We start from the raw sequence: 27,199 nt of genomic DNA on the forward strand, positions 1-27,199 counted from the left end.
CTGTCTTTTGGACAATGGTCACCAGAATGAAACTACACATATCCAGGCCGTACATGTCATTGGACGTCGTGAATGGTCGTAGAGGAGAAGTCTGCCAACGAGAGGTCATTTTTTGATGTCGATTCATGTCTTCAGCCAGAAACAACATTCGTTGACGTCGTAACACCGTGGTTGGACCCAAAGTTTGGCTATGTATCTGCTGCTAGAAAACGTTTCTATTGCGAATTTTTGGTCTTCGTACATCTCTGCCGATCAAGGCCAGGTAGCCTCAGACGCTATGTAACCTAGCGAGACCCAACATCTCCCCTTCATTACGTCACATTTCTGCGATCAATCTCTACTGCGAATGCTTGAGCACTCACTATTCCGACAAGATCGAAGATCTCGTTATGAATAAATCGTCAAGGTGATGAAGATGCAGGTGGTGGAGAAACTCAGGGTGGCAGCGTGATGCGTGATACAATCCGGTCTATCACCCCCACCCTCTCTACTTGCGAGATGGAAAAGGAGAGAATTTTCGTATCAGCGTAGAACTTAAAAAGAGGACATCAAGTAGCCGCTAGATTGCAAGAGAAATCTATTCCAAGCTCATCTTCCACACTGCTCCGATTCTACTCAACCTTATCTTGGTTTGCAAACCACTTTCGAAAGTCATGACTGTTGGAGCTCCCGATCACTTTGGTGGCCTTCAAGGCAGCCAAATATTCTATAAGCTCCTTGAAGCAAAAGGTGTTGAGTATCTATGTGAGTCAAACACCGGGGGCCACTTCCGAGACCGACCATCAGACCCTCATGCTGATCGTGGAACCATTGCCTTGCGCCCCCAGTTGGATACCCGGGAGCAGCGGCTCTTCCACTCTTCGATGGTATACAGCAAAGTAAAATCCTTCGCTTCATCCTATCTCGTCATGAACAGGGTGCTGGGCACATGGCCGAGGGGTACGCATCCGCGACTGGGAAACCAGGAGTAGTCCTGGTGACCTCTGGTCCTGGTACATCCAACCTCGCGACACCCCTGTTCGACGCCCAATTGGATGGAATTCCCGTGGTCGTGATTTGCGGCCAAGTGCCAACGAGTAAGATGGGAACAAATGCTTTCCAAGAGATCGATGTTTCTGCTCTGGCCCAGTCATGCACCAAGTGGCACACTGTTGTTCAGGCAGTGGAGGACCTCCCACTGGCAATTGACGACGCATTCCGCGAGGCAACCCAGGGGCGTCCCGGACCGGTACTGGTAGCGATACCGCAAGACGTGAGCTTGTCAACTTGCACTTCCATGACTCTCGTGAGAGGAACGGCTGCTTCTGGTGATTGGAAGCAGGATAAGGCGGCGTCGGCTTCGCCTGTGCAGCAGCGCAGTCTTTGCGTTTCTCATGATTCATTTCAGCAAGTCGCCGCTTTGATCAACGCAGCGGAGCGTCCAGTCATCATCGCGGGTCATGGCGTTCTCCAGAGCATCAACGGCCGGTTCTTTCTCGACGCCATCTCCAACCTCGGGCAGATTCCGGTGGCAACCACTCTGCTAGGTCTTGGGTGCTTTGATGAGATGAAACCCGAGTCCTTGCATATGGTCGGTACCTGGGGTGCTGTATATGCCAACTATGCCGTCCAGAACGCAGATCTAGTCATTGCCTTTGGGGCGAGACTCGACGAGCGAGTAGTTGGCGATCCAGATGGCTTTGCACCACAAGCAAGGTCCCAAGGTCGAGGGGGCGTGGTGTATTTTGGCATCGACCCCGGCAGCATGGGGAAATTGATCAAGCCGACGCATTTCATCCAGGGCGACTTGAGTGATACATTGCCGCTACTGCTGAGATACCTCCAGAAGCGCTCACGGCCCGAGTGGTCTGAGCAGATACAGAAATGGAAAGCCGACCATCCATTTCCATCCAATGCATCCAAAGAGAACCACAGCATTACGCCGGCGAAGTTCTTATCAGAACTCGATCGTCAGATCAAATCGCTATCGCCCAGCAGAGCCATTGTGTGCACGGGAGTAGGACAGCACCAGATGTGGGCTGCCAGGTGTCTGCGCTGGCGAACTTCAATGTCGTTGGTAACCTCGGGCGGCCTCGGTACTATGGGATTCGGTCTTCCTGCTTCGATCGGAGCAAAAGTGGGTTCACCAGACTCTCTGGTCATCAATATTGACGGTGATGGATCCTTTTGTATGACCATGGAGGAGCTCTTGACTGCATCATCCAACGGCGTCGGGGTCAAGACCATCATCTTTAACAACGGACAGCATAGGATGATGGAGCAGTACCAGCAAATGTATTGCGGGGATCAAGGGGCCAATACAGACTTTTTCAATCCCGATTTCGTGAAATTGGCTCAAAGCGTGGGCTGTGATGCTGAGCGATGTGCACTGATCAAAGATCTGCCGAAGGCGATTCACTGGCTTTTGCACACAGACCGCCCAGCAGTGCTGGATTTAGCTCTGGGAGATGAGCCACCGTTTCTTCCGTTGGTGCGTCAGGGTGCAGCCTTGGACAACTTTGTGACCGAGTATTAGACTTTCCTTCCTTGAGCCGCGGGAATCATGATGATGTGCACGATCTTTGCTGAGTTTCATGGTAAGCCGGAGAGCGTTGGTAGCGTTTGTTTTTTCTTCTTTGTTTTTTAAATATTAGGTAGAGCTCAAACTAGTCGTGAATCATTTAATCGACAATTTGTTTTGATGACTGTCGGGATTGAGAGTTCTTTCTGCTCGTCGAGGCTTAAAAATGACTCATATCGTAGACTGTTCGTGAAACGGTTACTCTTCAACCCTGCCAAGAAATCATACTGAAAATACTGTAGAAAGATATCCATTCAATCAATTATGGAATTTGACAATCTTGAGCTAAGGTCGAAGACGTCTAACAAAGGCTGGTCATAATAATGACAAGTCTGGCCTAAAGCCTTTCCTGATAGCTGTATACTCACAGGCCAAAAGGAACGGCTGACAGGTGGTTGATTCCCTAATCGAGATAGCCATTGCCTTGTCATGGATCGGAACTCGAAAGCCATCCAATACACCGCACTGAGGACCACGAGTGTCGCCGGTTCCTTCCATGCGGGGAGGGCATATAGAGAGAGCGTTACGTGACGTTGCGTTGCTGGACAGTCCCACCTAGTGAATGCCTCTGGTGGATACACCAGGTCCAGTGAAGAAAGCAGCGTCTGAATCTTGTCTTTCCGGAAGACCTGGTCGCGGAGATTTTTGACGGTCCATGTCTCGAGTGAGGCGGAAAGGTCTCTCTGGACAATGTCGAATGCGCTGCTGCTCAACCAGTTCTTTGGAGAGCCAGGCTCTGAGCAAATTTGACATGGTTTTCGGATATGGAAGTGAAGCTGGAACACAGTGTGTGAATGAGATGGCTCATCAAGGGTGTTTTCTGTTTACTGTCTGCTCCACCTTCTTTCCTGCGAGTCTGGTGACGGAGAAAAACATCTGATCAATGATCTGTCGACTCGTTCACACCCGTGCAAGAATCTTGCGGGAATAAAGACACCGGATCGCAACAATAAATGACAGACCGACCAGAGACATGCCACCAGCATAGTAGGCAGCGGGTCGATATGCCGCTGTACCAGCGTCCTTGTCAGATAGAGAGTATATTCCCGCGGCGATTGGTGAGCCCTACAAAGTCACATGGATAGGAATCATTAGTATCTCGATCATTCTTCTCCACCAAACCAATCGACCCGTATCAATTGTATCCGAGATTCCTGCACGAAAAGCAGAGCAGGGGGGGGGGGGAAGAAGAAACTTACGAAGAAATACCCAAAGAACCACCCAGCCCACAGCACCGGGAGAACTCCCATCGTATTCTTTGCGCCAAACATGGACCCAACCGTCGCCGGAATCAGACTGAAAAAGGCTCCACATCCAAGTCCATTCAGAACAATAAACACGGAGAGCACAGCTACGGAATTGGCAAATGGCCAAATGGCCAGCGCACTGATTCCAGCCAGCAAGAGGGAGAGGCTCAGGCTGTTCAGTGGACCGAGCACAGCATCTGCGAGGAATCCGGCGAGCACGCGTCCCACTGTCGATGCGACGTTCCACATGGCCAGAATAATGACCGCCACACGCTGCGTGGATACAGCTCGAGCGTAGATGGGGATGAAATAGGAAGGGATGAAGAGCGGGAAGCAGCCGAGGTCACTGCCGATGAACAGAAGAATGAATTCACGTTCTCGAAAGCGATACCTATAGGTAGAGAGCGACGATGTCCGAGGTAATTAGCGATGCGTGTCCTTTCTTCTTCTTTTGGGCCTCTTGCTTTACCGAGAGGGTGGACTGGCCAATTAATAGAGGGGACATACCATTGCAGTTGAGGAACAGCTGCTGCTGCGCTCTTGGGTTGTCGGATCAGACAGGCTGCAGGCACGCACACTGCCCAGGCGAGAAGCCCAAAGATTCGAAGAGTCCACTGCACTCCGACGGAGGTGACGAGCAAGTTGGCAGCCACGCTCATGGTTGCAGCTCCAAGACTGCCTCCTCCAAAGACGATTCCAGTTGCCAAACCACGATGTTTGCGAAACCATCGTAGAGGAGCGGTAGAGCATGGCTGGCGGAGAAGTTAGCAACGAGCTCCTTTTTTTTCTATTCTTTAGTTTTGTTTGTCTCTGTCTCTCGAGAGTGTTTGGGTTATCACTCTCAACGGAGTCTATGCTCAGATCATACCATAATTGTCAATCCTCCTCCCACTCCAAACAAAACACTATGACAGACGAATAACCCGGCCAAGTTCGTCGTCACCCAACTCGCCAGAAATTCACCCAGCCCCATCAAAACGGCACCTGCAAAGGCCGTCTTCTGGTATCCAAATCGTCGAATAGTCATTCCTACCAATATACTCAGTGATACCATGAACGAAGTCGCCAGTGAGCCCACAAACGTCAAGGTGGTCATTGAATACGTCGTAGTCTTGACAAGTTCGGACTGCAGCACCCCCCAAGAATAGATTTCTCCCAGATAGATAAAAAGAGAGCACGCAGCTGCTGTGACCACGAGCCATCCACGCCAGCCATCCATTTCCTGGTCTTCTTTTTCAGATATTGATGGTTGCTTCGTAGTGCCGGTATAGTATTGGGCTCGCTCCGAGTCGGTATCGCATCCTGAAGAGGTATTTTCCGTGGTCATTTTGCAATGTGATTTTTGTTTGTTGATTGTTTCTTTTTGGTGCAATTGCATGCAAATTTAATGCTTGAGATATGTTTTTTTGTCGTTTTTTTTGAACCAAAAATTGGTGTGCCTTTGAATGATATCGAGAGTCCGTCTGGCCGCGTTGAGCCGGGCTCGGCTTTCGGATTTGAAAGCTCTGCGGCATCGGGTATTCAAAGCCGAGGGCTTTCTGATCACCGCGGTGGAGTGCCCTCCACTTTTGACACATCTTGGTATTGATGACAGCACAATTCGGGCTGAGTAGTAAACAGCAGAGTAAGCAGGGAAAATGTGCAGCGTCTTCATTCGTCGGTTGGAGGGATTCAAGCCGATCGCTTCTATCTCTGCAGCGGGAGTGCTACGACGAGTTGCAGTCGAGTCCGAGCCACCCGAAATCATCCTTCATGTGAATGCCCCATGATCAATTGTGTGAACCCATTCATGGAAAATGAAAGAACATATATACATTCATTCTTCAAAATCCTGAAGAAAGCGCCATCGCCCACTGCGGCCCCAGCCTTTCGCGAACCAGTCGTTCAGAGTCGCCGGAAACTCATCGATGACCGTCTTCAAGCTAGCATCGTGGGCAAAGATAATGAAGATATTTTCCATTGCGTCAAAGCGCTGCAAATGAGCGATGGTCTGCTCAGCTTCGTCGCTGTCATGACAATAAGCCGCATATTGAGGATCTCGTTGGATCCGAAAGAACGGCTGCGATCCGTCCAGATCTTGGGATTTCAGGAAACGAGCCAGACACGATGACTGAAAAGAAGCTGGCAGGGATTGTCCTGTTGATGGACGAAGTTCACCGCAATGATGGCAGGCATCGCCACCCAACAAGACGAAGGAGTCCGGGCTGGTGGTGGTGCGGACCAAGGCAGCCATATGGCCGACTGCATGGCCCGGCGTGCTCAGCAAGTACAATGAGCCATCGTTAAAGTAATCAAGCGCCGGTAGACCAAGAATGAAGAGACCGGTCTGTGTAAATTCAATTTCACGGACCTGTCGGTTTCTACATGTTTGCGGACGAGATAGCTCCAGTCAGTAGAATTTCCAGGGTAACCCAGGAAAGAAGGGAGGCAAGGAGAGATGTGCAAGCATACGAATAATCCGAGGTCAGGATCTCTGCATTCTCTTGGTCAGGGTACCCCGGCATCAGCGCATCGCAAACCCCAGGCCCCACGACCAACGCGGTGGACGAGGGAAAGCGAGACGGATCGCCGATATGATCGAAATGATGATGACTGGGGTCGACGCGTCAGCGTACAAGGAGCCTTTCTCCTTTCCCTTTCCTTCCCTGACGGAACGCATCTATAGGAAAGACCCTGGCAAAAAGATGGAAGACAAACCTCAAGATAATCGCTTCCACACTCTCAGCGCTGACCTCGTGCGCCTCTAAGATGTCACGAACATCTTTTTCGCATTGGATCCCCAGGTTATCATGATAGACCTCGGCGACCGCGGTCGGAGACAGCTCGGTCCAGTCCTTCCGTAGACCTAAATCGAATAGGACACAGCGACCGTGTGCATTGGTAATGACAAATGAAAAGGCCGGGACTGTGACCCGTTGAAGCCGGGGAAGGTCGCTGTGGAAGTAGGGCTCTAGAGGAAGATTGCTGAGGCTGGCCGAATTGATAGCGGAGATTTTGGCACACGCACCAGCGGGCAGAATCTCCTTGGGTGAGACTGATTCTGTCATATTTGGGGTTGAACCTGATGGGGAGAATTACAAAGGGGGGTGGAGAGGGGTAGAAGATGGAAAGGACAACGACAATTCGTAGCAAAAGGTTGGGCGACGTTCAGCATGACCAGTGGGTGGATCGCGGAATTGAGAAGTAAGAGACAGTAGCAAACTACTGACTTCCGAAGGTACTACTGTCGCTCGAATCTGAATTGCACAGTTCTGCAAATTTATCCTTCCGACGATCAAGACCTGAGATCGGCATCGAGAATTAAAATTGGGGATATGAAACGCTACATTTAGCTAGTTCAATGAGGCGCTCCAGAGGGTTGACTTGATTTAAATGGATAAGGCTTGGGGCCTTTGTAGAGCAACAAATTTGTACTCGGGAATGAGCAGGAAATATGTGAGCCCTGAAATACCAGTCATGTGTCTCAATTGGGCATGAAATCAATCTTTATGCTTCAGCATGGCACGGCGAGTCCATTGAATTCGAAATAATATGGCTCACTCTCCGGCTGTGTCGATTGGGATCGAGACATACAGTCGTCGGCTTTCGGCTTGTCGTCTGCCCATCCCATCTCGGTGTACGACAGTATCAGCTCGTCGTAAACAGTATGTTCCAAGCTTCCAACCTTAAATCACAGACCCCCAAGTGAGAACCGATCACCAAACTCCTATCTCTATTCGTGCCAGACCCATGCCACCTTCCCAGAGAGAATTCTGGTAGACTGTGATACTCGCACTGGACATCATCAGTGCGCAAATCGGTGAAAGTGAGAACACTCGAGACATTGCATTTGACCTATTGGCAAATATTATACTCGAATGAGAAACTATAGACAATTCATTTTCTCTTCCCTTCTGATATCGAGCCAACAACAACAATACTCTCGTGGCAACTAATAGTAGAACAGTGGGAAATCCACAAGGGATTAAGGTTTTTTCCCATCCCTATTCCCGCGAAACCCGATCCCTGTCGGACCTGCATCTCATTACTTAATCCAACGTGAACGCCCCGCTGATTGGCCCAGAACTACAAATCTCATCTGGTCCTGGGAAAAAAAGTGTCTCGAATTAAAAAGAAAAAGAGTCCAAAAAAAAAAGAAAAGAAAAGAAATACCCACCACTCCATAATAACCAAATTCCAAAGCATAGACCGCATTATCAAAAACTCGTCAGAATCACAGAGCCTTGAGTAAAACACAAACAACCTCAAATCCATACAAGTCTTCCCCCATTTCGTCAAGGTACACTCTCACCAAAATTCCCCGCCATCAATATCCACCAACTTCACCACTTCAATCACAATCTGCTCATACGGATGCACCCTCCGCAAGGCCTTGACAGACTCGCGCATGACACTCTCACCCACACAGAGCGTTTCCACCCGATACTCTGCCACGCGCTCCAGTTGGCCCGGTTGTCCGATGAACGGGCTCGCTTTGTCGGTGGGTCGGAATTGGTCCATGCCCAGGACTTCGAAGCAGCAGTCGGCGTACATGCCGCCGGGGTAGGCGCCGGCGCCGACGGCGAAGATGGCCTGTTTGCAGACTTCGAGGTGGGAGGGGGGGACGCGGAAGATGAGTTTGTACTGTGTGGGTGTGGGAGCCATGTTGGAGAAGATTGGGGAGGGATGGAGGTCAAGGAAGGGATGGTAGATGTAGGTAGGGATGAGATTAGATGAGATGGCGAGATGAGGTGATAGATTCCGTTGGAGTGGTAGGTGGGAAGATATCCAGTGGTTTCAAAGAGGATGGATGTCTTCGGGTTGTTCGAGTCAAGGTACTGAGGATTGTAGGCAAGGACCTATTGATGGATGAAAAAGAGCCCAGGTTGAGGGGTAAATTGGGAATCTTGGGATAGTTTCCAAGCAGTGAATAGTTGCAATAGTGGAAAAAGAGGAGAAGATTAAATTGATTGAAGGAATATGAATGAGAAAGGGCAGCCAACGGACAAGATATACACCACAGTGCCGATGATAGTCGGAACTGATGATAGGATTTTATTCCTGAAACCCAGTCTTGCAAGCCTCTGAACCACTTTCAAACCAGAAAACCTGAGTGCTGCTACCAAACCCGAACCCGTCCACTTGACAAAGTTTAACGTAAAAAGAGCCAGGACTTCAGGTGTGAGTTCAAGTCGGGTGGATCGAGTTTGATTTTGGGATCGTGGAAATGGCTCCGCTGCGTTTCGGGTATCGGCTTTGAATGGGGGGGAGTTCTCCATCTTTCACTACTGAGGTAAAAGGTTTTACTGGAGTAGTTCGGCAATTGCACTCACACACATGGATTTAAAGTTCTATGACCCTCAGACCTACTCCTCTCTTTACCATTCGCGGGGATAAATTCGAATTACTCGCAGCGCGAGGTGATTGATAAATCAGCATCCCGAATTTCAAGAGCTTCCACGATAGTGTCGACGCGGGGTCCGTGTCACACCCTTATCTTCTCTATGCTTGATCTAGAGAAAAAAACCCTTTATGCAGAGATGCTCAAAGGAGTACTACCTAGCAGGTGCAACTGTCAGATACTATGTGCATTAATAAATGTATATCGCTCCATATAATTTGAACATCATTATCCCCAATTCATTCAAGCCACCATCACGCTCGGGCTTCCCGCCTCGAACCTTTTCTGGAAAAATGCCGTCTTACGCCTCGTAAATGGAGAGCGTCGACGGGAGACTGTCATTACCGCACGCCTTGTTAAAGTCACCATACATGGTGCCGCGAGTCTTGATCCAGTCAAGGAACTCGTCCTGGGAGCAGCTTCCACCGGGCCCATCACGGCATCCCACCAGCGGTTGAGGGCTGGCGTTATTCAGGACGCGGTAGTAGGTGCCCTCGTCAAAGCCAGGACTCTCACAGGACATCTTCTCAATGGCAATATTGGTCAGGAAGGGGAGGATCTCGCTGCTCTTCCAGGCACGGTTGTAGTTGATGGTGTTGTTGGGCATGGTCTGGTTCACATTGTTGGCGCCAGTGAAGGCGCTGTTGTTGTAGAGACCCAGCGTGGTGATCACGGTGGGCGGAAGCTCGCGGTGCGTGAAGGAGACGTAGAGCTCCTGCGAGGCGGACTCGTCGTTCAGAGCAGCGACGGTGGCATTAACCCAGGGGAAGCCGAGAGATGGCGAGAGCTCCCGACCGTAACCCGTGTTGTGGAAGTACATGATGTCGTTGGCGTACTCGAAGCCCAGCCACTCATCGGCATTGAAGAGACTAGGCGAGCAGAAAGGCGAGTCACCGCGGATGACGGTCTCATACCCGCAGAGCTCGAACATGGCTGTGATATCGTCCTGGGTGAAGTTGAACCGAGGGGCCTCGGCCTGGAGACGTGCAATGATGGGCTTGGTGTACACGTCGACAAATTGCTGGACATTTGGGTTAGCAGGGTTCCGGAGCAGTGGTCACGTCTTCCGTTTCCGGGACGGTAGGGCATACCGAAGATTGTTTGCTTCCGTAGGAAGAACTGTACGCCCCACAGCTCTTGTAGGGAGTCAATGAATCGGCTCCGGACTTCTTGCTCTCTTCAATCTGAGTCAAATTGACCTGATTGGTGTGGTTGCGAGTGTATCCGGCAAGGAAAGATTCCGCACTCTTCACGGTGCGATCCGCGGTAGAGGACCAGACCTTCTCGGGCATCTTCAGGTGATCGTATCTCTGGCGCACACTGGCACCGAGCAACATGGCCTGCTGCATCCCAATGCGGGTCAGCTTCTCCAGATGCTCCTCATCGACCGGTGCAGTCCAGTTGGCCAGGAAACGCAGAGACTGGGTTGAGGACCAGTCCTGTGTCGAGTTCCGCAGCTTCTTCACCAGCGGCTCCAGGTAGCTCTCATAGTCAAAGTCATTGCCGTAAATAGCGGCATGGCGGATGAGGAAGGCTGCTCGAGTGACATTGCAACCTTGTGGCGGTGAGGCATCAATGGGAGGGTTGTGGGGAGTGAAGTACGGTGAGATGCCGGCAGAGTGCTCCAGAGGATTGAAGTGAAAGTAGGAAAGGGCCGGCGTGGCCGTCAAAGCCAGCATCAGAAGATTGAACTGCATGGTGCCAAGAGGGTTTGGGAGAAGCTGCCGTGTCCGTGAGATGATGAGAGCCGGGCGATGAGATCTCCTTGGTCCTCAATGAGACCGGCTCGGTTTTATAGGTCCGACCCATCCCTCTCAGAGCTCTCTCTCTCATATGACAAGCTGACGATGACCTACTACCCAGTCCCACCCTGGCCTGGGCAGCCAGCCCTACGCCATGTGTCGGCTTGGAGCTGGGCGGCTCCATCCGTTGCGATCAATTCAGGGAAAACCCACTGACGTAGTGTGCAACGAAAAGGCTGGGCAGACGCGAGAAGTGGAGCCTGGCAACGGTCGACCTCGACCTAATTCCTACGGGGACAAATGATGTAAACAAATGGATGCACTTCCAGCAGGTGACCCTTCTCATTACTCTTTGTCATTCAACATGATGATCGTTATGAGTGTTGTGATTTTGACATTTCACCTTGGATCACCAGGTGGCGTTAGGCTCGGGATGTTCCGCTGGTCTAGACCCCCATTGCCCGGTAGCCCACGCGCAGTGCTGAATCCAAGCGTGTCGCAGGTCTATGCGAGGACTCGTCTTTGCGCTCTGGAGAGCTTCCGTGAGTTGGAACAAAATCCACCCCCATCTTTCAGAAAGATTTCCTCGAGTCAGTCCATCAGGATGGTGTCGACGGTCGACCTGGTCTCGGATAAGGTGGATCCAGAGCGAATCACCGGAGAGCGTTGACCACTCGCCCGGTGAGGTCGAGCGAGTGAAGCTGACTCTTCCAACCAACCATATCCATCATTTTCCGAGAAAGCGTCTTTCATGCTCGACTGCCGGGAATAGCGATCCTCCCAGGATATACTACTGGATAGACGTCAATTGAAATTGCATTCGAGGCCCCGGACATACAGGTCTCAGTTGAATGTCGCCTGCTGATGACCTTTGCTTGGGCTCCTTTTCCGGTCTTCTCTAGTCTGTCTACGCAAACACACACGTTATCTCAAGCTCTCTGCAGCGCACGCTCTGCCCAAGTAATGCAATCGGTTGTGGCCTGGACATGAAAGTTCATAGATTTGCATCCCAGGTCGTCGCGACAATCATAGTAGCATTGGCATCTTCTCAGATTGCTACTGATCCTCAAAGCCTGGTCATTCCCGTGTTTCGCATGACTGGAGAAACGAGGGACCCTGAGGATCGTTGTGATGCACTCTTCATGGTCCTGCCTTGTGGTTTGCGTCGAAAAATCCACTACTTTTTGACGAGCGCCCACGCAGATATGCACGTACTTTCCGTACCTGGAAGGCGGTGTGATGTAATGGATGCAATGATGGAGGCTTTCTCCGCAGCTCCCAAGCTCCACGAGAACCTTCCGAGGTACTCTTAACGGTTGTCAAGAAAATTGTCGAGATACGAGACACGCCCAGTTATTTACAATGCTCTACCGAACTGTGCCTCGTGTGCTCCGAGTGGGCTCGGCCCTCCGTGCATCTTCACACCCAGCTCCGTTGCGCCCAGCGGTGGCACCTTTTCACCGAAGCTACCCTGCGCAGCCGCGAACCTTTACCTCGTCCGCAGTCTGGTCAAAAGGTCTGCAGCCTGATTCCGAGGACCCCAAGCCGTCCAACCCGCAGAAAGCTCCCGGTGCTGGATTCAGTGCGCATGTCTCGGAGCCATCCCCTCTGACTCCGGAGCAATACTACGAGTACTCGGAGCACTACTTCAATGTACTCCTCGCAGAGCTCGAGAAGGCGCAGGAGGAGGGCTCCGACATTGAAGCAGAGTACAGTGTGAGTGAAGCGCTCTGGCATAGCCGCCAGGCCAGTTCTGCAGTCTTTCTCACTGAGGATGTCTCGAGGGAAAATGGCTGCATCATCGTTCAATCACCTCCACGTATACCCAGTTCCTGACCCATCATCTTAGGCCGGTGTCCTCAACATTACTGTGCCTGCAATCGGAACCTTTGTTCTGAACAAGCAGCCCCCCAACAAGCAGATCTGGCTGAGCTCACCGATCTCCGGTCCCAAGAGATACGACTGGATCCTCGAGGGGGATGGCATGCACGAGAAGCAAGACTCACGCCCGTTCGCCCATGGGCAATGGATTTACCTGCGTGATGGATCAAATCTGACGGAGCTTCTGAACTCTGAATTGACCCTCAAGCTGCCCAGGGATATCTATGGAGAGCAGGTGGATTCATAAGCAGGTGTGCCGGACAGGCTGCAACTGATTCAGAGGAGATGCATCAACTCGTCAAGAAATGAGCATGCTTTCCCCCCTCTCTTGTCACCATTTTCTCCCTCCAGGTGGGTGTATCCAGGTGGAATTAGGTCCACTATCTGCAATGTAAATTTTTATTTTCCCTTTTGATTGGAATGAGTGTGCGATATTGCGGATTCAGGGACTACTTGAAGAGTCGTTCAGTCCGACGGCCGCACTGTGTGAATAGAAGTCCCAGGCTATTGAACCCGTGACTTTGACTTCCGGATCGATGTGCACGCCACCAGCAAAGATTCCAAATATCATTTGTATTTCTCACTTTCCCCCCCGATGGATCACACGCAAGCGCTGCTGATCGGCCCGAGCCGTACACGATTACCAAAGTAGGCAGGAGAATAGTACGTTACCACCTCGACCCCCTCGACACTTGATGGGAACACACCATCGTCACCTTGAGTTGCCTTTTCTTTCTCTCTGGAATAGGGGAGGGCCCAGAACTCCAACTGTCAGCATCCTCTCGGTGGGTCTCATTGTGCCTCTCGTCGCAGAAATCAGCCGATCGTCTTCGGCAGGAACAGCGTGTCTCAGATTGTAATGGCGGATCGTGCATCACAGCCAATTTCAACCCACCATTCAATGGTTCGTCCGGTGTGATGAGTCCGTATTCGTCCCTTGAGGCGCTTTTGAGATCGGCAATGCGACCCCAGAACAGCCTATCCTCCCGCGACAATGGACGATCCGCTTCCGCACGATCCGGGGGCATGTGTGGTCAGCTTCATGGCTTCCCTGCTTCAATTGGCGACCATGGTAGAACGATTCATGGTCGCGCGGAGGGGAAACTCTGTGCAATCAAAAGATCTGCCTATAGAAGAGCCGGTTCATTTACGAGAAAGACGAGCCGAGGGGCGGGTCAACTGACTGGTGATGATCGCAAAGAATGCTACAGAGGGGCTGAGATTAGTGGGACCAAGATCAACCCGCGTCTGCCGAAGAAATCAAGCAACTGTAGTGGGCTGGTCTTTGCTTTTTCCCCCCAGCTTTGTTCGTTTTCGCGGATACACTGCAGTGGATTCTATACCTTGCTTACAATCACGTCGGTCAGAAAGCATCCAGGGTTGGGAGATACAAAAGGCTCGAAGTCATCACCCCTCCATTGATGAGCTCGGCTCAAACTGCGCTTGATATTCTTGATATTCTTGATATTCCTTAACGCAACATGATCATCCCGGCTGGCAAGACCCTCGCCGTCCTCGGACTCGTCTCCCTTGCACCCTTCGTTCAGGGTGAAGACAAGAGTATCACACGCGATGTGGCCATAATAGGTGGCGGATCTTCGGGCACGTTCGCTGCGATCCGACTACGCGATCAAGGCAAATCAGTTATCCTCATTGAAAAGGAAGACATTCTGGGCGGACATACAAACACCTACGAAGATCCGGTCACCAAGACTCATGTGGACTACGGCGTGGTCGTGTTCCACAATCAGCAGCTTGTCAAAGACTACTTTGATCGACTGAATGTCTCATGGGTCATCACCAAGCCCAACTTCGGCGGTTCGACGCCCTTGTATCTTGACGATCAGTCGGCCAAGCCGGTCAATTACACCAGGCCAGACCCAAGAGCTGCACTACAAGCCTACGCGGCACATCTTGCTCAGTACCCGCAAGTTGAAGCCGGATTCTACCTTCCAGACCCTGTTCCCGAAGATCTACTTTTGCCGTTTGGCGAGTTTCTGAAGAAATACCCAGACGTGGGCGATGCCGCTTCGACCATCTTCAGCTACGGACAGGGCCTAGGGGACTTCCTTTCCCAGCCCACATTGTACGTGTTCAAGAACTTTGGTCTGGATATCATCCAGAACATGGCAACCGGGTTCCTGGTGACCACCAGCCAAAACAACCAGGAGATCTATGAGCACGCCACCGAGGTCTTGGGGGAGGACGCGTGGACGAGCAGCCATGTGGTATCCACGTCTTGTCGAGACAAGCACGGTATTCAGCTCGAGATTCAAACGCCATCAGGCCGTCGGACCGTCAAAGCGAAGAAACTCTTGATTGCCATGCCTCAGAAACTAAACAAACTCGCTGCCTTTGCCCTCGATAACCGCGAGTCGAATCTCTTTGGCAAATTCGGCAACACTGGCTACTACACCAGTTTGGTGAACAATACCGGCTTGCCCGCGAACTTCAGCTCCGTGTCTGTGGGTACCAACACCCCGCATCAGATCCCCCGATTGCCTGGGGTCTACGGCGTCGGTGCAACAGCCATCGATGGGGTATTTGATGTCAAGTATGGCAGTCCGAACGGATTACCTGATGATGTGGTTCGCGGCGAAATTCTGTCTTATGTCAAGAAATTGCAGGCCAACGGATACGCTGAACAAGTGTCTGGGGAGCCCCAGTTTGTTACGTTCAAGAGCCACACCCCATTTGAGCTGACTGTGTCGAGGGACTCTATTGCAAAGGGATTCTATAAGGAACTGTATGCGCTGCAGGGCTATCGGAATACTTGGTACACGGGGGCGGCATTTGATACGCAGGACTCGTCCATGTTGTGGAATTTCACCGAGGAGCATGTGTTGCCGGACCTGTTGACATGACCCGGCAGACACGGATATCAGGATGGCAATGCGGCTATATAGTTCATCGCTGAATGCACACGAATTATTCATTCTTGTAAATAGCATCACGTAAACTCGGTTGAGCAAATGAAGCCTAGAAGAGAAACTTTGCCCATCTGGTGACACTTATGCGCTCTGCACTCGTCGGGAGTAGTTGGAGATATCACCTTGGCGACATGCCGATTCTCATTCCGGGGTTTATCCAAAAGATCCCGGATCCCATATCCCGTCGTGCCAGGAACTTGAAAGTCCTCACCGGTCGACAGAGATCCAAGCCGGCGGCGAGGATCAAGTCCAGGCCAATCCTCTGTGCTGTACAAAGCCAGAACTTGCTGGAAGAAATGCTGCGACACCCCTTCACCCCCTGCCGTTCGATGCACATATCGCCCAGCTCAAGCGAGAAAGTCCCTGAAGATCGAGGCGATCACCAGGGATTTACGATCTGCACACCTCAGTTGCAATCGCCATCCTTTTCCCGTGGAAAGATAGAAAGAGGAAACCCCATTTCAATTTCCCCCCAACGGCACGATCGACACAAATGCCGATCTCAAGACAGATATGTCGACGGCCACAAGTCCAAGTCCAATTTGGAACAAGCCATGGCCCGTCGAAAAGCACACCCCAAAGACTCTTATGAAATCGAACAACCTTCACCAAAGATAATGAAGAGATCCTAGGCACCGAAATGGCTCAAGCCTGGACGCTCACAGCCGAAGTCTGCGCATTATCCGCTTTAGGTAGATCGGCCTGTTGATCAACCAAAAAAAGAGTTAGATATCCGTCGGATGGCATGGAGTTCAACCATCACTGGGAAAATTTCGCCTTCTATCCCGGTGAAATTTATTTTTTTTTTTTTTGAAAAAACGTACCAGGTCAAAGATCACTCTAATCATGAGACTGCAACTTGGACAAACGGCGATCTCTTCACCATCACGAAGATCATCGATGGCGATCTCGAATCGGTCACCACAGGGGCAGGGGAAGGTGTAGATTTGGAGATTCGGGTCGAAGGTCATGTCTTCGATCTCGATCTCGTCGTAGATGGAGAGGGAGTCGTCGGCCATGTTGGAAAGGTGATGGATGCGGAGATGGCGGGATGGATGAGCAGGCTTTTTGTTCACTTTGCTTGATTTCTTCCGATGCGGCGACACGGAGTGAGTATGGGTGCGAGATTGAGGTTGAGGGTTGTTATCGTGAATTCGTAAGTGGGGGGTCAAGGCAAAGGGAAAAATTAAAGTTTGTGGCGAGTCCGGACTGACGGGCGGAAACGGACGGTGCCATTCCGCAGATCTTTTGATGCCTGATAATTGAGGCCGCGAGGTTCGAGGCTTTTGTATACAAGTTGGTCACACCTCCAGTTCTCACCTCTTGATCAGCCTTGTCAGATAAAGATCTCGGTATCCGTTCTTACCGAATGACAGCAGTCTCGTACCACTGGCTGAGTTATAGCCGCTAGCATTCGACAGAAATGACTGGAACTGTTCAGCACGTTGTAGATCACCTGCTTGCTTTCCACACCCTGCCCCATCTGATGGGCTTGGCTTGTCTGGATCATCGGCAGCGACCTTTGCGAGTAATCACCAGCCGCCCTATTGAGATTCGGCGACCGGTGAGGAGGGAAGAGGCTGGGAGAGTCTGACCGGTATTGTCGCTGTGTAGTCTTTTCATTCGATTTATCCCTGATTTACTTTCACGATGAGTGGAAGCTCCCCCAACCCATAAGACGCTTTTCTTCGAGGCAACGGGAAACAGGAAAGCTTAGCGATTGCATGCCGTTTCCCCAAAATTTCATCTTTGACCGAAATCCGACCGAAATATCGTGACAGACGATGTCCCTATAGATTGCTCCAAATATGTTCAAAAATCTCATCTGGATTGGGAACGCGGGCCTTCCCAATCTGGATGTCTTCACTCAGACGGGTCAGGGCATTGAAAAGATCTCGAGGCTCCAATGCTTTCCCGGTGTACTCTGCTACCTGGCCAACGAACCGTGAGAGCTCCTCCCCAAATCGCTTCTGCTCTGCGCCACCCAAGACATATCGAAGCTCCGGGACATTGGCCATGGACGCCGCACACCACTGTATGATCGCTTTCACCTGTTTATTTCCCCCAAAGGCACCGCAGCCCCAGTTTCCGGTCGTCGCAAAGGAGTATGGTGTTTGAATAGTCCCTTTCGAGTGTGAGCAAAACGCCGTGTAGGCCTTTGCCAACTCTCGATGGGGAGAGCTGGGCATCAGATCTGGGATGTTCTCTCCGCCGTGTGGAAGGGCACGGACCACAAGATCCAATTCCAGGGCGTCCATGAAGAGCATGGTCCGGCTGCGCCAGTTGGCGGACGATGACGGTGATCTGGTATGCAGGATCTTGTCCAAGGAGGCCCGTCTGCCATGTCCTTTGATCGTCACCATTGCTTCCGCCCCCTGGCAAATGAGGACCTGACAGTCTTTTAGAGGGGGCGCAAGAAGGGTGGCTGGGTACGCCTCGGGGAAATCCCCACATGAAGCTCTTCTTGAGTTCCCGTGGCCCCCGATCCCACGCATTTGTTGGCGGATATCGCGCATGCACCGTCTGGAAGACCCAGATATGGGATGTCTGTTGACTCGTGTGGGAGCTGAATCACGGTTAAACGGCTCAAGGAGGCTGCCATATTGCGCAGCAGAGAGGATGCTGTGCTCTCGGCCCGTTCTGACAACTTGAAAATGATGGGCCAATCTTCCACCGAGTGGTGTAGGATTCCATTATTTGATTCGTCAGCCCCTATAGCTTCGAAATATGTAAAGAGTGCGGTGAGATAAGCCTGCACGGCTCCTTGGTGCATTGCCTCTCCACGGGAGTACCAAGGTGATAGGTCAACGAAGGACTCTGTCTGCCATGGATGGGCCGGCAAGGAGCACAGGAACTGGTGGACGACCAGACATGCCACGTGCCTTCTACTGAAGATCAGCTGTCGGGTCTCGTCGCCCTGGAAAGGAGGAATGGTATCGGTGGGGAATAAAGACGGTAGTTGCAGTGCAAGACTGACTAGACGTGGCCACGTTGATACAATGAATTTGCTTGGTTCCGGAGTGAACTTTGTCAGATGCTGGTCCAGAAATTCTCGTAGGAACTCGTAATTCTTGGCCGCCTCGCCGTGTAACACAACGGAGATGGTTTGCAGAAGATCAATAAGAGAGGCGCTGTCACGGACAGAGTGGAGTGACTCCTCCAAGAGACCAGACAGGATCTGCCAAAAGGGAACTTCAGGCTCATCCGAACCGACCACATCGAATCGATCCAGGCGCAAAATTGAGGGGGAACAGGGAAGAACGAAGGACTGGTCAGCCATTTCTTCTTTTGTTCTTTTTGCGCGGTAATTCGTCGTGAGGGCTCTTTGGGGACCGATGCTTTGGGTAGAATACAATCTCTCGCTTCAAAGGTCTTGGGTCGATCAGAAGCCGACTCTCCCAAAGATAAGATGAGATTTCCTTTTTGTTTCCAGTCCAACAGAGCAACGGGTTATGGAGTAGTCGAGAGTGCAACAGCCGATAATCAGCGGATCAGCGTGGAGGGGAAGATTGAAGAGAAAGAGAATTGATCTCCACGCTTCACATCCCGATCCCGTGCGCCCTACCGCAACCACGTCTTTCCTCGAGAAACACCCAAATAAGTCATAATCGCTGATGTGGAAAGCTCGCCTCTACAATATCATGATTGGTGCTACGAATATATCCAGTTCACAACTCATCTGAAATTCATGAATGCCAGGAATCCAAGACTGAATCGGTAAATAAAGACGATGAGGTTTTCCAACCATCTTCAAACGCGAATGATTCTCTAAAAGAATCTTGAACTGTGAACACTTTCCAATGCCAAGGATCAATCTGACTGGACGTGTGTCCAGTAGAGCCTGTCGGGTACTGCGCAGTTACTTGCTTCATTCCTATTGGCTATCGATGAGTATATCCAGATCGACCTCTTGCAGGGGGTCGCTGAACATGTTTTTAATCAATTATAAACCCGTTTCGACCCTGTTTCAAAAGTAAACCTCATGTACAGCTCTGAATAATTGATAAGCTCGTTCGGCATTCCATAAAATATACCCCGAGGCGAGTTACTCTAGAAGCCGTACTGAACGAAATGAAGGCTCACTTCCCTGCGCCTACTGGCTGCGATCTCTCTTCAGGTACCGAACATTAGCGGACTGCTCGAGAGTCTAACACACACCCGCGATTCAAAGGAGGAATATCTCTTTACAGACTCGGACTAGTACTCAGCTCCTCAATTATAATGTCATCAAGACATAGTATACCTTGTCATTCTCCATCAAACCGGAGATGACTGTCATAATTTTCCCTACTTGAATCTCTCATCTCCCACCCTCCCTTTCACATCGCTTTACACCTCTACCTATCCCACAAGCTACTCCCTCTCCTTCTCTATCAACACATTAACCCAACCATCTGATTCTAATTCTGATCCAAGTATGCCACAACCCACTCTCAGATTCCGACGAAGAGCCATCCGAGAATACCTTCGGAATCTCGGAGCTCCGCGAGGCACGCTGTTTCTTGCCTTCATTCGGCTTTTCTTCAGAACTGTCAGAACTCACAGAAGATGACCTGACCCCCGAAGACTGGGCCACGAGATAAATGCCACCAGGTCTGACTCGACGTTCTCTGGTGCCTAGAAGACCAAAAAGGAAAGAAAAGAACACGTTCAAAGCAAGAGTTCCTAGTGGCGTGGCTAATTCTACTCTTCTTGAATGAGCCCGATCCATTTAATTGGAAGCATTCAGTCCCGTCTCTCTCGTGGTCCTCTCATTCTTTGTCACTCCCTGCCCATCATTCTGTGTCGATTTTGCGCATGTCTTCCATCTCATCATCGGGTCCTGGCTGTGGTGATTCTGTTAGATCCCAAATCATCGGTTCCCACCCTTTGGCGATAGGGTATTCGATCGAGTCAAGTCATCTGTAGGTACATGTCTGATATGTCTGCCTCATGTCAGGTCGGTGCGCTCCGCACCGCTGCAAGGTATAGTATACTATCAAGATATAAAGCTCTACAGAACGATACTGACTTTTCTCGTGTGCGCTAAATGTAGCCTCCTGCTCTGTCTTCCGCACATGTAATGGTTTGCGAGGTCGGACGGGAAACCAGGCATCGCAGAAAGTTGAGTATCGGTGACAAAGGAAACGATGGAGTGTAGAGGTTACAAGAGTGTACTGTACGTAGATGACTTGGGCTACCGGGTAGAACGTCAACTTGCAATGATACGGACAGGCAAGAGCTTTCATGTTGACCGAATGTGTTTCCTTTCCTGTTGAGACCAAAAAAAAAACAATAAGTTTCCATGGCTTGACACGTCGGGACTGCTAGGTAGATTCAAAGTCAAGTGCTGCTTGATTGTCTTGCTCCGTAATCTTGGTTTCACACTTGGCGTTTAGGCGGCATACCTGACACTTGGATTATTATATGGCGTACAAGCGATGCAGAATCAGTTGTCAAGTTCAAGCCCTTGATATAGAATCATGGGTAATGATCACGGGCACGAGCACCATATCATTCCCCTAGCCTCTCAATCTCCATCCTCACAGACTCAACCTCCTGCAGTAACTTGGCATACTTTCCAGCAATCTCATTCCAGGACCCTCTTACGCTCCCAGTCAAACTTGCATCTGCGTGTCCCCCGCGCTCATTGCCCCGTGCTGTAGATGAGAGCTCCTTCCACCCGTATTTCTTCAACTCTGCAATCGCATTCATCTTTCGTTCCTCTAGTCGCGCACGTGTGTCATGCAAATGCTCTTGGTACCGGTTCAACGCAGCCAGAGTCTCGGGTGTGTGTAACGTCGAAGCAATTTCGAGTCTTGTCAGTCTGAGAAACGCTGTCAGCTCCAATCTTGTCATTTATCAATTTTGGTGGTCCAGGCCCCCATCGATCAAAGGCAACCACGACTAAAAGACCAACCCAGCGAGAGAGAAAGAGAGAGGGAGGGAGAGGGAACACATACTCAATCTTACCCTCCACAACTTGTGCACCAACGGCCAAATTGTCAGCCTGGGCCTTCATCGCCCTTGCCAGGGTCCCATGTTTCACTCTCTCCAGAATCACAATCAATCGCTCCAGGACTGCGGCCCGGGTATTCATCAACTGGGCCGCTGTCTCGACCATTTCTCGCCGCGCCGTCGGAAGTTCAGCGATTTGTTTCCGCCGCAGGGCTTCAATCCGTTGACCAAGCTGCACTGCTAGCTTTGGTGCAGGTACGAGGGATGTACGGACCCGACGATCCCGAGCACGAGCGCGAGATTGATGGTCTCGCGCAGAGGGAGCGACTGCATCCGTTTGTCGGGCTAAACCGTGATCATGATCTTGGTCTTGGTCTGGCGATATGGATAAGATGCGGAGATTTGAGTGGGTATCAGAGAGGATATTGGAAAACGGTGCTATGAGGCAAGGAAGAGACGCATAGAAGGAGGATATTGTTGGCGTGAGGAGAGTGAGAGTGTCATCGCGGGGTTGTGGTTGCGACTGGTCATCTTGCCGGGCATTCAAAGCAGTTACGACTGAATGGGCGGTCTCAAGGTAAAGCGATATGATCGCAAGAGTGTCGCGACACTAGAAGAATGGCAAAGCAGGGATGTGAGCTTTCACGTCGTTCCGAAGGTGGTGATGCCGCTGTGCTTTTCTGGAGAAGGTGAGGTCTACCTACCTCATCCGAAAGGCCGCTCTGCTTTGTAAAAGCAAGTTGTCGAAATGTATGCTCTTTGATTCTACTTTTTGCACGCTGCAACTGACATTCTCTCAACTGCTGTACAATTGCTTAGTCTGCTGTCCTGTGGGAGGGATTGGGCACATAAGCCTCGCGGGCGACCTGAGCTGAGCTGCTACCATGCCCAGAGTCAACAACATACATCCTCAACGATCTTCCGCGCAGGATCAGCTGTTTGCGCGCAAGACGAGCCATCTGGGTTCAGAAGATTTTTTGTCACGTTCTCATAGACTCTTTTGAATTGAGTGTTTTGCTCGAGAATGCATGGATCACACGGGGGGATCATTGTCAAAAGGGAAAAATGGGGGTGAAAGACGATAAGCAGCTCAGGTCACTTTGATTCACCGCCGATCGGCGATTGAACTGCACTATACACAAGTGGACATGGTACCAGCAACACAAGCAACAGGTACCTGCTCTATCGCCTATACTTGACAGTCTATTGGGCTGTCGGCCTACTCCGTATACAATCTTTATCCCAGGTGCTATGGAAAAGCTGTGAATACTCAAACAAAATTTCATTGATAGATCGAATTAAGTTGGTCGGAGACCGTGGAAAAGGACCAACGATCCTCTAATCAACCCCATCAAACGCGGAACGATAGCGAAGAATGAGAAATGCACTCATTATTGATTGAGCATTTCGTTCGTAATCATACATGTGGAGCGTGAATTAGCCAGCTCCATAGGCTCGCGATTCGCCAAATTTCCCTTTCCTCAACGTGGCTTGGTGAAGCAATGGCTGCAAAGAACGCAATCCAGGAAAGGCAAGGCTTTGCAAGGGGAGCAAGAAAGCCAACGACATTCTCAGGACCAGGATGGACGAAAGAGAAAACAATCCAATCAGATCGTCAAAGAAACATCTCGCCGAAATCTCACCTGCAAAAGTGGCAGGGAATGATGTTCAGCCTGATTCAAGCGCTTCCGGACGCATCATAAAAGGAAAAATCGAAAAGATATGTACAGTTAAAATCAGGAGACCAGACCCTTCGAGGCCAGGCTGAGAGGGGAATCGCAAAATGGGAAAGCTGAGAGCCAACCCAAAACAACTCGAGGGTGAAGGAATTCGGGATGGGAGATGAGCGCTTGAAAGAGGAGAGGTTGCAAGAAAGGGGACGAGAAGAAGAACGCTCAGAACGCGGAAAACAGGCGTGGCGGTCATAGAGATGGGGCAAATGACCACGCGAGGTCGGAGACCGAAAAAAAAGGTCTACTCTTCCTCGCTCTCCTCCGAGTCATCATCCGACTCATCATCGCTGGACTCATTGGCCTCAACAGAAGGCATAGGGTTTGGAGAGCCGCTGCCGCCCTGGAAACGAGACAAGTTGCTCTCGAGCATGTTGATCTGAGCTTCTTGCTCATACTTGCTCATCGGCTTGTTCTTCTTGGGCTTAGGAGCGGCGGGGGCCACATTCAGGCCAACCGGCGCAGGCTCCTCATCATCTAGAATGTGGGGCACATTCTTTTTGACGAACTTGAGGAGCATGAGCAAGACATCGTTGGGAAGCTCGTCAATGTCAAGCTCAATCTCGGCCTCTTGAGTACCCTGATACCACGAGAGAGATAGGGTCAGCCAGAGGATCTCAGCAAGAAATCAAGCATTACAAGAAAACATACCTTCAGAGCAGGAACGTTCTGCTGAATGATGCTCAACGCTTCCTGCATCTTCTTGTCGGGTAGGCTACTGATGCCATTGGAAATGATCTGCTTCTCATGATAGGAGATGTTGCGAGTCTTCTCCGGCTTGGACAGGGTCTTGGGCTTCTTATCCTTCTTGCCGCTGGGCTTCTTGGCCTCTTTCTTCACGGTGGTTTTGCCGGACTTGCTGACCTTCTTCGCAGGAGGAGTCTTCTTCTTCTTCTGGATCATTTCAACCTGGCGTGACATTTCGGCGATCTGGCGCTGCAGAGCGAGAAGCTTCTCGTTGTCCTCATCGCTCTCTTCAGCCTCCTCCTCACTCTCTTCCTCGGAGGACTCAGAATTGTTCTGCTCAGGAGGAGGCTCATGCTTCGTCAGATATTCCTGCTTTGTGCTCCATTTCTTGTCAAAGACTTCTTCAAGGCTCTTGCCAGCAACCCAGGTTGGGTCCCCTTGCAAATTGAAACGGTAGCAGTTTCTGAACATCAACTTGACGTCCGAGTGAAACTCCTTGGCATTCTCATACTGTCCGGTCGCGAGCTTGGCCTTGATAGTCGACAAGTCCATGGGGTGCTTGATGACACTGTGGTAGGTGGGAATGTTCAAGGCCACAGGGTCGACGGGTAAGTAGAATGCCAGGGCAATGTCCTGGTACTTGGGCTTGTAAAGCTCCTCGAGAGCCTCCTGGCAGAATCGCAATTCCCACTGGTACTTCTTCTTTTTCGGCTTCGTGGAGTACGGAAGATCCCGCTTGGGTGGGTGGATGGAACGCTTGGGACGCCCATCCGCATTAGCCGAATCACGCCGGATCACGGGTAGACCCTCGGGTCCCAAGGCAAAGGTCGAACTCTGAGGAGAAGGCGCCTTGGGGGCGGCGGGCGGTGGAACTGGAGCGCGTGGAGCAGGAGCTGCGGCTTGACTTCCCATGGAGGTACGATCGCGGCGTGCCGCGGAAGCCTTATCCCCAGATTTCTTGGCCTTCTTCTTTTCCTCGACCTCATCAGGACGAGGTAAGTGAATCATCAGCCTCTCGAAAGCAGTCCGCAATTTCACGCCCTCTTGGGCCACCAAGTGATCAGGGCCATTGAACCTGACTGCGTTTTCAACCATGAGAGAAAAGTCATCCCGCACTTCTTGGGCTGTAGAGTATTCCTGATTCTTTAGCTTTCTTTCGATGGTGCCAAGATCCATGGGACGATCGATGATCATAGGATAATTCGGGATGTTCAGAGTGACAGGGTCGACCGGAACCCGGTAGAAACGTGAGTCGTGGGCACGCTTGAGGGCAGCAATTTGCCGGGTGATGAACTTGTGTTGCAGCTTGGTCATGGTCGAATCCGCCTCTGTCTTGATGTTTGTGGACGTGCTATTCCCATTTTCGACCTTCGTTCGCTTGGCTGCAGGTTCCTCCACTGGATCGACCTCACGCTCACGAGAAATCTTTGAAGAAGACATGGTGGGAGTGGGCGCATCCTTCATCTCGTGATCGGTGTGAGCAGGAATCATGCCAGTGGCAACAGAATCGGCAGAGGGGTGGTGAGGAAGCTCCGTTTTCACGAGGGGAGATTTGGCGCCTGTGGGGTGCAAAGCGATTCCGTCCTTTGAGTCCTGACTGCCGGTGGGAAGATTGCCAGAGGATCGAGGTGACTTGGCCTCTGTTCCCTCAGCAGAACCGTTTGTAGCGACGGAGGCTGTAGAAAGTGGAAGGGTGTGGGCCGCGACTGAGGCAGCGGGCTCTGACGGAAGCTTTGATTCTTGGTTTGCGGAGGGAGGAATGCTGGTAGAAGCGATGGATGCTGGAACATCGCCTGTGGCAGGCTTTGACGTGTCACGGTCCGGTGACTTGGGGGACGCCGCGGAGCCAGTACCATTAGTGGGTGCGGGGTGTGAGACTTGTCACCATTGGTTGTAAGGGTAGAAGTATCCATCTCGGCGGGGTCTTCTGGTTTCAACTTAGGACTGGTACTAGTCAGGGCACTGGTAAGTGAAGGAGGAATTAGTTGTCTGTTTGCATGTGTGACATGGAAGGAACAAACGCGTCGGGCATCGAAACACGGCAGCATAAAAATGCGGAGACAGGCATGAATGCGCATTCCATGGTCAAAATGGCAAGTGAGCAGAACAATAGGGATGAGTAACTTAATGACTGCGTGGATCTTACCTGCTGGGGGCAAGCTCAGACCCAGAACCCCCAGTTGGAGAAGGCGGAAGCTGGGGCTTCTCCTGCTTCAGGGCCGCAGGAGCCTCTGGAGGCGGAGTCGCCATTGGAATAATCCCGTTCGCAAATTTGAACGGAACACTCAGAGGGCAGCTGTAAAGTGTGGGGGGAAGAACGACGATGGGGACGGTTAGCGCAACGCTTTGAGCTGCACAATTTGTTTGAGGGGTAACTTCTGAGTGGAAAAAGGATCTCAGTGTTCAAAAAAGATGATAATGCGCGTAAGTTCAAGGGGAACGACGAAGAGGTAGCTTCGGAAAACGGAGAAGGTGAGGCGAGAGTGACGGTTCGTGCAACACTTTGAGTCGCGCGACTTGCTCGAATAGTAATGTTTGGGTAGAGCGAACAGCTGCTTGACGCTCAGTCAAACGTATTAACGCGCGTAATTCTGGAGGAAATGACGGGAGGATAGCTTCAAGGTGTGGGGGAAAGTAAGACGAGAGTAACGGTTCGCGCAACGATTTAAGGCGCGCAACTTGTGCGAAGCGTAACGCCTGTGTTGGAAAAAATAGCTCAACTTCCAGATGAGTGTCTGGAATGACTAAAAGCCTTCTTGCAGGGTGGTGAAAATGTGGTTAACGTTCAAAAAGGTAGCTCTGATAGCTCCGCGATAGTGAGGTTTGAAGAGTGGAGAATGCGATCGGGGGGCGAAGTATTTATATCGCCAAGAAGCTCCTCTGGATCACGTGGGCGGTGGATCTGGTCAAATTGAACAGTGCAGTCGAGTGTGACAATTATATATCACGTGCTTGGCGGGCGGTCAAGATACCAGGATGGATGGGGAGAGAACGTTCGAGTAGGAAGTATAAGTTCTGCCTGGATTGCGTGCCTCAAGTATGACGATCAAGGAAGATAAACCCAGCGCTTCACCTCGGACATCGGATAACACCAGAAATCAAAAA

The 27,199-nt window shown here is 51.1% G+C and overlaps 13 protein-coding genes across 13 annotated transcripts; 4 read left to right on the forward strand and 9 right to left on the reverse strand.

The window, feature by feature from the left end:
• Nucleotides 1-653: 653 nt before the first annotated feature.
• On the forward strand, nucleotides 654-2,515 carry POX_d06024 (Acetolactate synthase; the record flags this gene model as incomplete). Its single annotated transcript, XM_050114854.1, has 2 exons — nucleotides 654-866; nucleotides 917-2,515. The coding sequence occupies 2 exons, from the start codon at nucleotides 654-656 to the stop codon at nucleotides 2,513-2,515; spliced, it is 1,812 nt and encodes a 603-aa protein (XP_049969805.1).
• Nucleotides 2,516-3,460: 945 nt separating this feature from the next.
• POX_d06025 (uncharacterized protein) lies at nucleotides 3,461-5,134 on the reverse strand (the record flags this gene model as incomplete). Its single annotated transcript, XM_050114855.1, has 4 exons — nucleotides 3,461-3,625; nucleotides 3,760-4,198; nucleotides 4,315-4,559; nucleotides 4,676-5,134. The coding sequence occupies 4 exons, from the start codon at nucleotides 5,132-5,134 to the stop codon at nucleotides 3,461-3,463; spliced, it is 1,308 nt and encodes a 435-aa protein (XP_049969806.1).
• Nucleotides 5,135-5,623: 489 nt separating this feature from the next.
• Nucleotides 5,624-6,854, reverse strand: POX_d06026 (uncharacterized protein; the record flags this gene model as incomplete). Its single annotated transcript, XM_050114856.1, has 3 exons — nucleotides 5,624-6,167; nucleotides 6,259-6,399; nucleotides 6,505-6,854. The coding sequence occupies 3 exons, from the start codon at nucleotides 6,852-6,854 to the stop codon at nucleotides 5,624-5,626; spliced, it is 1,035 nt and encodes a 344-aa protein (XP_049969807.1).
• Nucleotides 6,855-8,094: 1,240 nt separating this feature from the next.
• Nucleotides 8,095-8,451, reverse strand: POX_d06027 (uncharacterized protein; the record flags this gene model as incomplete). The annotated part of the gene is made up of 1 exon (XM_050114857.1): nucleotides 8,095-8,451. The coding sequence occupies one exon, from the start codon at nucleotides 8,449-8,451 to the stop codon at nucleotides 8,095-8,097; it is 357 nt and encodes a 118-aa protein (XP_049969808.1).
• A 1,037-nt stretch (nucleotides 8,452-9,488) lies between these two features.
• POX_d06028 (uncharacterized protein) lies at nucleotides 9,489-10,884 on the reverse strand (the record flags this gene model as incomplete). Its single annotated transcript, XM_050114858.1, has 2 exons — nucleotides 9,489-10,208; nucleotides 10,279-10,884. The coding sequence occupies 2 exons, from the start codon at nucleotides 10,882-10,884 to the stop codon at nucleotides 9,489-9,491; spliced, it is 1,326 nt and encodes a 441-aa protein (XP_049969809.1).
• A 1,407-nt stretch (nucleotides 10,885-12,291) lies between these two features.
• Nucleotides 12,292-13,057, forward strand: POX_d06029 (Frataxin; the record flags this gene model as incomplete). The annotated part of the gene is made up of 2 exons (XM_050114859.1): nucleotides 12,292-12,645; nucleotides 12,779-13,057. The coding sequence occupies 2 exons, from the start codon at nucleotides 12,292-12,294 to the stop codon at nucleotides 13,055-13,057; spliced, it is 633 nt and encodes a 210-aa protein (XP_049969810.1).
• A 1,234-nt stretch (nucleotides 13,058-14,291) lies between these two features.
• Nucleotides 14,292-15,674, forward strand: POX_d06031 (uncharacterized protein; the record flags this gene model as incomplete). Its single annotated transcript, XM_050114860.1, has 1 exon — nucleotides 14,292-15,674. One exon carries the CDS (start codon nucleotides 14,292-14,294, stop codon nucleotides 15,672-15,674), a length of 1,383 nt encoding a protein of 460 aa, XP_049969811.1.
• A 197-nt stretch (nucleotides 15,675-15,871) lies between these two features.
• Nucleotides 15,872-16,372, forward strand: POX_d06032 (uncharacterized protein; the record flags this gene model as incomplete). The annotated part of the gene is made up of 1 exon (XM_050114861.1): nucleotides 15,872-16,372. One exon carries the CDS (start codon nucleotides 15,872-15,874, stop codon nucleotides 16,370-16,372), a length of 501 nt encoding a protein of 166 aa, XP_049969812.1.
• Nucleotides 16,373-16,385: 13 nt separating this feature from the next.
• Nucleotides 16,386-16,759, reverse strand: POX_d06033 (Diphthamide biosynthesis protein 3; the record flags this gene model as incomplete). Its single annotated transcript, XM_050114862.1, has 2 exons — nucleotides 16,386-16,442; nucleotides 16,565-16,759. The coding sequence occupies 2 exons, from the start codon at nucleotides 16,757-16,759 to the stop codon at nucleotides 16,386-16,388; spliced, it is 252 nt and encodes an 83-aa protein (XP_049969813.1).
• Nucleotides 16,760-17,530: 771 nt separating this feature from the next.
• Nucleotides 17,531-19,020, reverse strand: POX_d06034 (uncharacterized protein; the record flags this gene model as incomplete). The annotated part of the gene is made up of 2 exons (XM_050114863.1): nucleotides 17,531-18,130; nucleotides 18,193-19,020. The coding sequence occupies 2 exons, from the start codon at nucleotides 19,018-19,020 to the stop codon at nucleotides 17,531-17,533; spliced, it is 1,428 nt and encodes a 475-aa protein (XP_049969814.1).
• A 2,213-nt stretch (nucleotides 19,021-21,233) lies between these two features.
• POX_d06035 (uncharacterized protein) lies at nucleotides 21,234-22,727 on the reverse strand (the record flags this gene model as incomplete). The annotated part of the gene is made up of 4 exons (XM_050114864.1): nucleotides 21,234-21,546; nucleotides 21,683-22,287; nucleotides 22,382-22,399; nucleotides 22,584-22,727. 4 exons carry the CDS (start codon nucleotides 22,725-22,727, stop codon nucleotides 21,234-21,236), a joined length of 1,080 nt encoding a protein of 359 aa, XP_049969815.1.
• A 618-nt stretch (nucleotides 22,728-23,345) lies between these two features.
• POX_d06036 (uncharacterized protein) lies at nucleotides 23,346-23,603 on the reverse strand (the record flags this gene model as incomplete). Its single annotated transcript, XM_050114865.1, has 1 exon — nucleotides 23,346-23,603. The coding sequence occupies one exon, from the start codon at nucleotides 23,601-23,603 to the stop codon at nucleotides 23,346-23,348; it is 258 nt and encodes an 85-aa protein (XP_049969816.1).
• Nucleotides 23,604-23,651: 48 nt separating this feature from the next.
• POX_d06037 (uncharacterized protein) lies at nucleotides 23,652-26,344 on the reverse strand (the record flags this gene model as incomplete). The annotated part of the gene is made up of 4 exons (XM_050114866.1): nucleotides 23,652-23,987; nucleotides 24,059-25,897; nucleotides 25,948-26,056; nucleotides 26,241-26,344. 4 exons carry the CDS (start codon nucleotides 26,342-26,344, stop codon nucleotides 23,652-23,654), a joined length of 2,388 nt encoding a protein of 795 aa, XP_049969817.1.
• Between the last annotated feature and the right edge of the window lie 855 nt (nucleotides 26,345-27,199).

Source organism: Penicillium oxalicum, chromosome IV (assembly GCF_001723175.1).
Source record: "Penicillium oxalicum strain HP7-1 chromosome IV, whole genome shotgun sequence".
NCBI classification, from domain to species: Eukaryota; Fungi; Ascomycota; class Eurotiomycetes; order Eurotiales; family Aspergillaceae; genus Penicillium; species Penicillium oxalicum.